The sequence below is a fragment of the Aotus nancymaae genome, unplaced genomic scaffold (assembly GCF_030222135.1).
Source record: "Aotus nancymaae isolate 86718 unplaced genomic scaffold, 86718_ANA_hifiasm-v0.15.2.pri h1tg000089l, whole genome shotgun sequence".
NCBI classification, from domain to species: Eukaryota; Metazoa; Chordata; class Mammalia; order Primates; family Aotidae; genus Aotus; species Aotus nancymaae.
In genome coordinates, this window is record NW_026988504.1 from 7,499,244 (window position 1) to 7,509,407 (window position 10,164).

Genomic DNA, 10,164 nt, shown 5'->3' on the forward strand with positions numbered 1-10,164 from the left:
GAAATGTGAACTGGGAGAAGCAATCATTTATAAATTAACATGCTGTTAATTATCTAGTACAGGATTTTGCATATGTATAAGTGTTAATAAATGAACATTATATATTATATATTCATGTGACTTGTTATATATCAATATATAGTACATGAAGATGTGTATATTAACATAACAGTGATCAATGAACTATTACGATAACATATTGGACTATTTTACCATTATTTTTCACCTTTCATTTTCTTTTTCTGTATTTTTTTTTTTTTTGAGATGGAGTTTTGATCTCATCGCCCAGGCTGGAGTGCAGTGGCACAATCTCAGCTCATCACAACATCCACCTCCCGGGTTTAAGCGATTCTCCTGCCTCAGTCTCCTGAGTAGCTGGGACTACAGGCATGAACCACCATGCCTGGCTAATTTTTTTTTCTTGTATTTTTAGTAGAGAGGGGGTTTGTCTATTTTGGTCAGGCTGGTCTCAAACTCCTGACCTCAGGTGATCTGCCCTCCTCAGCCTCCCAAAGGGCTGGAATTACAGTGTGAGCCACTGCGCCGGCCCTTTCTTTTTTGAGACAGAGTTTCGCTCTTGTTGTCCAAGCTGGAGTGCAATGGCACAATCTCAGCTCACTGAAACCTCCGCCTCCCAGGTTCAAGTGATTCTCCTGCCTGTCTCCCGAGCAGCTGGGATTACAGGCGCGTGCCACCACGCCCGGCCAGATGTGAACCCAGCTCTGCAGGAGCCCAGGTTCTTCCCCTTCGATGCTGCTGTCCCAGACTGTGCTGAGGAACTGTGGGCAGGGTCTCTGGATCCCATAACCTTGTCCCCTCTGGGAGGCTCTGCCAGCTACAGCCTGGACACCCAGGGCCTCCACTCCTTCTTCCCAACACTGGGTGGAGGGTCACCACCCTGGTCCTCACCTGGGACAGCCATGTCTGGGCATCCAAGATACTCAGGAGGCTGTGGGGCTGGTCTACCAGGAGGTCCAGGCAGGACTCCCTCGGAGGCTGAAGGACAGGCACCCAGGACAGCAACTCCCGTCGACACTCCTCCTGGGAACAGCCGGCATTTGGGTATTTCACGGGAGCAGGGATGAGTCACCCTCCCATCTTATAGAATAGTAAAATGAGGCTCAGAAGACTGAGATGTCACATGGAAAGGGGGCTTCTGGGCAGAGCTCTCAGTTCCCGACTCTCCTTCACTAAGGATGGCCTCTCCCTGGGTAATGCCTGAGTGTCCCCTGCCGCATCCGCGCCTAGTCCCCTTACCTCCTCCTGGGCCAGCAGCATCTGGCTGGAGAAGAGCTGCAGGCGCTCGCTGGCAAGGTTGTTGCACAGCTGCTCCAGGCCATTCACCCGCAGGGCCTGGGGGCATACGGCAGTGAGGAGGGTACGTGGGACTGGCAGGGGCCAGCACACAGGCCTGTGCCCTCCCCCGACCCCAGGGACTTCCTTCATTCTGGCCAGGGCGCAGGGATGAGTAATGCCCAGGGCTGATGCTATGCAGCCAACAGGTCAAGTCCAAAGGCTCCCGCACAGCACATGGCCTACCTCAGCCCTGCCCAGCCACACGTCCCTCTATCCGCCCGCACCCCTGCCCTCTGCTGCAGCACTCCTGTGAGCCTTCAGGCCTCTTGTCACGGCCATCCTGTGGCCTGGAAGGCACCTTTCCCTACTAACTATCAGGCTGGCTATCAGAGTCCCGCAATCCTCATGAGCAGGGCTCCAGGCTGCTGCCTCCGGGAAGCCTTCCAGCCTTCCTCTAATAGGGATTACAGGCTCCTTCCTCTGCTCCCTCAGCACTCCACTAGGAAGCCTCGTGCAGCTTGTGCACCCTTGAAACACACACACAGAAGCTCAGCTGTAGGGAGGGCACAGTCACAAGAACCCACTGTGGAGCCTGGGACAGAACAGCAGGCATGGATAGTGCCCGTCCAGGGACTGACTGCAGGGGCCACCTCCTCTCCCTCCAGCCCCCTCCTGGCTGTCCCGAGGCGGCAGGATCCTCTGTGAAGGGCTGCAGAGCCTCTGCTGACTCAGAGCGACTGGGGGACTCTCCCTCTTCCCTCTCCACCTGGCGTGGGGGAGGTGGGGCTGTGGGCGGGCCCACGCTGGGGCCTCTGCCTTCCACTGCCTTTGAGACTTCTGTGTCTACAAAGTCAGGCAGGACAGGCCACACCAAAGGCAGGACCAGCCAGAGTGGGCCAGAATGGCTGCCCTGGAGCACACAGCTCTCTCATGAAACTCACAAGACAGGCCCTGTTAGGGTTTCTACTTTACAGACGGGAATGCTGGACCTCAGACAGGTTCATTCACTTGCTCAGGGCCACACGGCTAGTGAGTAGCAGGACCTCTCCAAGCCTCTGCTCCTGTCTGCTGCACTAAGCAACTCCTCCCAGCAGGAGGACAGGATGGTGCCGGGGCCGGCCCCAGTCATCCCAGAGAAGCCAGGGTCACTCCGGGCCCAGGTGGCCCAGGCTGCTCAGCTGGGGACCAGAGAAGGGAGCAGAGGCCATGCTTGGAAGAATGTGGGTGTGAGGCGGGGGCCTCATCCTCTGGAGATATGTGGAAGCCAGACCCCTTAAGGCGTGCAGCCAGCCTGAGCCCTCAAGAGATTCTAAAGCCCCAGAGGCAGGCCTGCAACTTTTCCTCTCCATCCCTGCGCCCCACCCAGCAGGCTCAGCCTAGCAGATGCACAAGGAGCCCTGAAGACGCCCGGCCTGACAGGCAAGAACCTCTTGAGCTCCCCCAGGGAAAGCTGGAGCTGTGGGGGTCCCAGAAATCCAACTGAATTATATGAGCGCCCCCTGTCCTGGACCCCACCCCAAGGAGTGACCTCAAAGCCATAGGCGTCCACGATGGTCACGGTGCCAATGCTGCCTCCCTCCCCTGGCGGTGCCAGCCACACGTTGGTCCTCTTCAGAAGCCGGTGGAAGAGCCGTGAGTACAGGGCCTTGGCCAGGGCGTCCCTGTGGGCACGATAGGTGGGTGAGCCACATAGAGCTGTGCTCCGTGTCCTGCTCCGGCTCTCACCCGTCTCCAGGGCCACCTGGCATCAACGGCGCCTTCCACGGGCAGGGATCGTGAGACCTGACCATAGGGTGTCTCCTGGAGGGCAGAGGAGGCACAATTGATGTGTCAGGCCCGCAGCCCTCATGGTGCTTACTCAGCCTGCGGGTTGGCCAAGCGGGGCCCCTCTCCCCTGGACCCTCGGGCTCACCGTGACCCTCCTGGTGATAGCCGCCTCCAGGCACTCTGGCGGTACCCGCAGCAGCCGGGCTGCTGTGTGGATCTCGGCCCAGCTGGACACAGCAGCCACCTCTTGGGACTCATGCTACACAGAGATGGAGGGACAGGGAGAGCTCTGCTTCAGGAATGGACACACTCCCTTGGCAGGCTGGGCTTTGCCCGGCAAGTGGCCCTGCCACCCAAAGGGGAGATGTGTCACATGAGGGGATCTGGGCCGTCAGGAGCCGGGTTCTGGTTCCCAGGACCCTGGGAGCAAGTCCTACTTTCCCTCTTCAGATGGCTCTGGCCAGCCAGGCCCCTTCCTTCCTGCCCCCATGGCCTCACCGCTAAAGGGAAAGCAGGGACCCTTGCTAGGGGACTGTCCGGCAAACTAACTTAGAAACAAATGCAAGGTATTTACACAGCGCTGGACACATAATAGTCGCTTATTTACTTCTTTTTGTTGTTGTTGTTGTTTTGAGACAGGGTCTCACTCTGTCACCCAGGATTGAGCATAGTGGCACAATCTTGGCTCACCGAAACCTCCACCTCCCGGGCTCAGGTAATTCTTCCGCCTCAGTCTCCCTAGTAGCTGGGACTACAGGTGCATGCCACCATGCCCAGATAATTTTTTTTTTTTTCCTGAGACCAAGTTTCACTCTGTTGCCCAGGCTGGAGTGCATTGGCGCAATCCCGGCTCACTGCAACCTCTGCTTCCCAGGTTCAAGCGATTCTCCTGCCTCAGCCTCCTGAGTAGCTGGGATTATAGGCACGCGTCACCACGCCCAGCTAACTTTTGTATTTTCAGTAGAGATGGGGTTTTACCATGCTGGCAAGACTGGTCTCAAACTCCTGACATCAAGTGATCTGCCCACCTCAGCCTTCCAAAGTGCTGGAATTACAGGTGTGAGCCACCACACCCAGCTAGTTTTTGTATTTTTACTAGAGACAGGGTTTCAGCATGCTGGCCAGGCTGGTCTCAAACTCCTGACTTCAAGGGATCTGCCTGCCTTGGCCTCCCAAAATGCTAGGATTACAGGTGTGAGCCACCATGCCCAGACTTTATTTAAAAATAAAAAAGGAGACAGAGAGATGGCATCTCTCTAGTTGCATAGGCTGGTCTCAAACTTCTGACTTCACACAATCCTCCTGCCTCGGCCTCCCAAAGTGCTGGGACCACAGGTGTGAGCCACCATTCCTGGCCATAGCTGCTCATCTAATGCCAGATGTTCTTAGGGGCGGCAGACATTGGGAGAGATGGAGGCGCTCCAGGTACCAGCTTTCGCAGCCACACAGTGCGGATCTGCCCGCTTTCCAGGGCAGCCCACTGCTCTCTAGTCTCCTACACACAAGTGCCTGGCATCATCACCACTGCCCTGATTCTGCAGACCCAGCACCCGGATGACCCCTGCCCATGGGGAAGCCCACCTCTGAGGAGGAGAAGCAGATGTTGCCCAGCTGCAGGATGGCAGCCAGCACAGCCCAGACGGCATTCAACTCCTCGGGGCACAAGCCCAGCCCCTGCAATGCCTTCACCAGCCCCTCAAAGTCCTGGGCATCCTCCTTGCCTTGGAGCGTACAGGCCTGGCCCTGCAGAGCACAGCAGGGGTGAGGGGGCAGGGCCGGCCCCGCCATAGCCTCCCTCTACTCCGGCTGCCTCTCAGACCTCTGGGCCAAGATCCTCCTCTGGGCAGGCCTTCTCCCCGCTGCACCGCAAGGGCACCCCCTACCTGGTTGAGGTAGTAGTAAGTCTCTGGTCCTTGTAGGGAGAGCCGCTCCCGCTCCACGGAGTCCAGCCCTGCCAGCAGCTCGTAAAACACATGGAAGCTCCGCTCAGCCTGGGCCTTGGGGGCAGGACTGGCTTAGGGACTCAGTGGCCCCCTCTGCCTCTCCTACTCTGGGAACTGGGGAGGGGTGAACAGAAGGGCCGCCCTTACCTGAAACACCACCCTGGAGGTCTCAAGTAGATAATGAGACACATGGGCTCCCACGACGACCCCTCTGTGGGCACAGAAGACTGTTGGGAGTACCCAGGATGCAGACCACCCAGGGGCCCGGGGCAGAAGAAGCCCCAGCAGGGCTGGACCCCAGGGAAGCAGACCAAGGACCCAGCAAGGGTAAGTGATCATAGATGCCCCTGTAACCCTGCCACTCACTGCTGTAGGTAGAGGCAGAAGACCTGGCCAAAGCGGCTGGCATTGGCATTGAGGGTGGTCCTGGCGTGGCCAAAACTGCTGAGGATGGGCAGCACATCCTCCACCTGTACAGAGAGGGGCATTCAAGCATCCCTGGGCAGCAGTAGCCCCCACCAGCAGGCATCCCAGCTGGGGGCAGGTTCAGGGAGGCATCAGTCACATCAGAAAGAGCAGTGCCTGCAGCTGACCCCAGGAGACACCAGAGGCCTGTAGACCACCCCTCTCCTGGCTGAAAGGAGAAAGATGGTCCCTCAGACATGGTCAGCTGTCCCCTGGAGGGAGGACACGTGGCCAGCTCAGCCCATGAGGTGCCTCTAGCCTGGCCCTCACCTGACACCCTCGGTTCCCCGTCTGATCCTGCTCCAGGCTGCTTAGGAACTGCACGATCTTTTTGGCGGCTTCCGTCTTCCCTGAGCCGCTGTGCCCACTGCATCGGGAAGAGCTAAGGTGTGTTGGCTGGTGGAGTCTCCAGGGAGGAGCATGTAGGACCACCCCACTGAACCCAGGAAGTGGGATGTGCCACAAGAAGTGACAGCTAGCCTGGGGAGACCCCCAGAAATGAGGAAAGATAGCCCCAGGGCAGGGAGAGGCCCAACAGAAAGAAAGTCCCCAAGATTTCAGATTCCAGGGGCTCATGCGATGATTTCAGCCAGGAGCTCAGCCTGAGGAGCCCAGAACTATAGCCCGGCGGTGGAGAAGACCAGTGGCTTCGAGTGCAGACCTCAGCCACGCCCCACCAACCCTCAGTGTGGCCCGTGGGTTCAGCCATGCAGGACAGCCACCACTCACCGCAGGAGGATGCAGGGGTCCTGCCCAGTATTCTGAGCCAGGTCATAGGCTGATGCCACGATGGCAAAGATGTGCCTGAGGGAGATGAGAAGGCTGCCAGACATGGGGACCTGGGACCCTCCGAGGTGTAGCAGAGGTGCTCACAGGCCCTGGGACCCCAGTCAAGGGGACATGCAGGGACTGGGCTGCCTGGGAGGTGAGCAGAGGGTCAATGGGGCAGAGTCACATACGGGGTGGTGCTGGGGGCCTTCCCCGGGTGGTAGCTGGCCTGGACCTCAGGTGAGAAGAGAGGCAAGGACCGGTAGGGGTTCAGAGCGAGCAGGAGGGGCCCCCCAAAGGTCTGGGGAGGAAAACAAGCTCTCATCAGCGTGTGGAGGGAGCAGCGGGGATGCAAACGGAGCCCAGCCCCCAGCCTGGCTCTGCAGGGCTCCAGAGAGGGTTCACTGCCCAGCCCAGGAGGAAGAGGAAGGAGACGCTCCAGGGGTGCTGGGGAGCCCTCTGCCCCAGAGGAAAGGGGATCCCAGCACACTGTCCCTCCCCCTGGCCCCCTATGGCCCCCCATACATAGATGCGGCCCAGGTGAAATCTCTTCTTGAGGCACAGCAGCACAGAGCTGTCACACACCAGCCTGTGGGGACAACGGGTTGTGGCTGCAGGAGGTTGTGGACTAGCTCTGCCACCCACTGCAGGGACACCGGCAAATCATTTAACCTCCTAGAGCCTGATCCATAAAATGGGGGCTACAAGCAGGGCTGGCGCTGACCCGAGGGAAACTTTGTACTAATTAGAAAGGCAGTCCTGGGGAGTAGCACCTGTGGCCCCTCACCTGCCCCTTCCTGCCAGAAGTGTTCAAACCCATCCTTCTAAGGATTCAATAGGGGTCTCCACGCAATTCATAAAGATGAGGGCAGGGTGGGGTATGAGGAACTGTGAGCCAGGGATGGCAGATTTGGCACCGTGCCCGCTCACCGCAGCCGGGCCAGGTCCTCAGCGTCTTCTAGGCCGTCTGCGAGGCTCCTGCCCTCGGCACCGGGGAAGGGCGGCATCTCCAGGCCCGGCCCGGGGCTCAGCTCCAGATCCCGCTCCAGCACCGCCTCGGCCTCATCCTCGGGCTCCCACCGCTCCCTCAGGGACCCGCGCGGGCCCAGGTCTCCCTCCCGCTGCTGGCGGGTCTCCAGGGCGAGTCGGGGCAGCAGCACGGCGGCGCCAAGCCCAGGACCCTCGCGGGGGCCGGAGCCCTGCGCCCAGTGCACTGGGGGCTCGTCGTCCAGGGTCTCCGACTCCGTCTCACTGCTGGAGCCGCTCTCGTCCAGCGAGGGCCCGTCGGGGACAGTCGAGGAGAGGAGGGAGCCCGGATGAGGCCAGGACACCCCTTCCCCACTCGCCCTGCGCCCCTCACTATGTCCCCACTCTCCTGCACCAGGCCAACCTCGGCCTTCCCCCGTGGGGACATCGGCGGACGCGGACGCTTCTCCAGAGCTGTGGCTGCTCGACGCCCTCCCTGCCCTGTGGATCCTGGGGAACACGACCGCGAACTTGGGATCTGGAGTCCCGTCCTCCTGGTCGAAAGGGTAGTCGGGGACTGGGCTCGTCGGGACCTGCAGAGGGCACGAGCGGCCGCCAGGGGGAGCCGTCGGGCTAACCCCAAACCCTGCTAAGCCCGCCAGGCGCAACGCTAGACGGCGCCGCAGCCCGGGCTCATGGCCCCGCTCCTCGTCCGCTCTCCCGCGGCCCCGCCCCTTGTCCCCTGTCTCGTGACCCCGCCCCTCATCCGCTCTCCCGTAGCCCCGCCCCTCGTCCCCTCTCCCGTAGCCCCGCCCCTCGTCCGCTTTCCTGGAGCCCCGCCCATCGTCTGCCTTCCCGCAGCCCCGCCCCTCGTCCCCACTCTCGTGGATCCGCCCTTTATCCGCTTTCCCGCGGCCCCGCCCCTCGCCTCCTCTCCCATGGCCCCGCCCCTCGCTCGCCCGTGGGTCCGCCCCCAGGCCCTCGCCCTCTGGCGGCCTCAGCTTCAGCCGCAGCCGCAGCCAGCTCAGGAGACCCAGGGTTCGGGCTACACGCCCGAGCCGCTCCTTGAGGCCAGGGCGAAGGGGGCCCACGACCTGGGAAGCGGCGCCTGGCGGGGGCCTCGCGAGGAGCCTGCGGACCGCCAGGAGGGAGGCCAGCGGGGCTGGCTCCTCCGACCCCGCTCCCGCTGCGGCTCCCGCTTCGCCCTCGCCTGCGGCCGGGGGCACCGGCCCCAAAGCCTTTCCGACCTGGCGGCGCGGAGCCCGGGCAGTCGAGCCCTCCCCTGTTTCTGGCTTGGCGCCCCGCTGCACCCGGTTGTCGCTCGGGTCCTGGGCCGGCCCAGTGTCCCGAGGAGACCGCGAGCTGCCCTCGAAGGTCCTGGAGGCCGTAGCTCCCCCGGGGCCCTGTCCGGGTCCGGCTCCCAGCAGACTCGAGTCGGAGTCCCCCCCAGAATGCTCGCTGGCTCCCAGGGGTCCCGCCCCCGACGACCCTTCCCGGCTCCGGGGATGTGCCCGGGGCCCGTCGCTGTCCAGGCCGTCGCTGCTTAGGTCCAGCGCTGACTCCGGCCCGGTTTTCGTCCCTTCCGAGCCCGTGTCCGTAGGCTCCGGCGTGGGCCGCAGCTCTCGGGCTCCGCCACGCTGGCTGCCGCTCTCCGGGGCCTCGCGGGCTTCGCTGTCCGGACAGGAGCTGCCTCCGTCCCCGCCCGACGTGTCCCCATAGAGACTCCGGGGCGCCCGGTGGTCCCGCAGAGCCGAGGACTCCCGCCCCTTCCCCTTCCTCCTGCGGCGACCGCCTCGCTCTTCTCGGGACAGGCTCCCCTCCTCCAGGCGCCCCCCGCGGCCGTCCCTGGGCCCGCGTCCCTGACACCGCGCACTGCCTTGCCTCTCCTGGGCCTCCGTGGGCGAGCTAGCCCCTGGCCGTCTGCAGCCGCCGTTCTCTACGGTAGGCTTCTTGCGGCCACCAGCGGTCCCCTGGCCTCCGGCGGTGGCGCGCTCGGCGGCCGGTCTCGCCTTGTCCGCCTGACCGCGGTCGTGTCTGCGTTCGCGTTTGGGCGCGCTGTCCGTGCTGGCTGGCCCCGACTCCTGCTCTCGTGAAGCCGGCCTCCCGGGTCTCGCCAGGCGCTGGGATGTTTTGCCCTGGTTCCTGTCCATGGCTGGCCCAGAGGAGATGGGTTTCCCGGGGCCCAGGTCCTCACCCCTTCCCGGGGATCGGGCCGCCCGCGGTGACCCTCTGCGCGGTGCACCACCCTGGCTCTGCTCTCGCGGGGTCTACGGGCTCCTTCTACTCCCCGGGGCGCCCGCCTTACAGGAACATCAATAATGCAGAAGGCGGCGGGTCCTGACCCCCTCGGCCAACAATGAAGCAGAGGCGCCCAGGAAAGAGGAGACGCCGCAGCTGCAGACAGGGGAACCGTGCGGCCGGGAGGCGCTGCCAGCCACGCCAGCCTGGCACCGTGCCATACTGAGGGGGCTGATGCTACGCTTCCACCTCAGTGCTTGCCCAGCAGGGAAGGGGCCAGAGAACTTGTCTGGGCCTCTTCCTCCTGGGGGTTCCAAGGGACTGGGACCAGGCTCACCTGGCACACGGCAGCACTCCATGCGTCGTTAGCGGTTTTGTTTTCTTCAATTGTGGAATACAATTTACCAACAAGTGCATAAAACATAAATGTACCTCTTGAGCTGGTGTAAAACATGCCTGTATCCCTCCTTGGAGTCGTGGAACAGAACCACACCCCATAAATTCCTGATTGTCCCAGTGTGTGTGTTTTAAAAATATTTCTTAAACAGGTAATACATTCACATCATTCAAACATCCAAACATCACAAGGTAAAAGTCTCCCATTCCTGACCCTCAGCTACTCAGCGCTCCCCTGAGGTTACCCATTTCTGTATTTCCTTCCAAAGCTCTCCATGCTAGAAAAGCAAATATTACATTTTCCCCATTTAGCACAAGTGGCAGC

The 10,164-nt window shown here is 61.5% G+C and overlaps 1 protein-coding gene across 1 annotated transcript in view; it reads right to left on the bottom strand.

The window, feature by feature from the left end:
• MYO15B (myosin XVB) overlaps window positions 1-9,355 on the bottom strand; it is a 37,093-nt gene extending 27,738 nt beyond the window's left edge. The window contains exons 1-14 of the mRNA XM_064369515.1: window positions 7,170-9,355; window positions 6,765-6,828; window positions 6,431-6,540; window positions 6,201-6,275; window positions 5,742-5,838; window positions 5,373-5,476; window positions 5,154-5,217; window positions 4,947-5,060; window positions 4,645-4,806; window positions 3,209-3,322; window positions 3,038-3,096; window positions 2,825-2,957; window positions 1,258-1,353; window positions 910-1,041 (exon numbers count right to left, since the gene is read on the bottom strand). Of these exons, the coding sequence (XP_064225585.1) occupies window positions 910-1,041; window positions 1,258-1,353; window positions 2,825-2,957; window positions 3,038-3,096; window positions 3,209-3,322; window positions 4,645-4,806; window positions 4,947-5,060; window positions 5,154-5,217; window positions 5,373-5,476; window positions 5,742-5,838; window positions 6,201-6,275; window positions 6,431-6,540; window positions 6,765-6,828; window positions 7,170-9,355 (3,510 nt within the window). The remainder of the gene's footprint in view (window positions 1-909; window positions 1,042-1,257; window positions 1,354-2,824; window positions 2,958-3,037; window positions 3,097-3,208; window positions 3,323-4,644; window positions 4,807-4,946; window positions 5,061-5,153; window positions 5,218-5,372; window positions 5,477-5,741; window positions 5,839-6,200; window positions 6,276-6,430; window positions 6,541-6,764; window positions 6,829-7,169) is intronic.
• Between the last annotated feature and the right edge of the window lie 809 nt (window positions 9,356-10,164).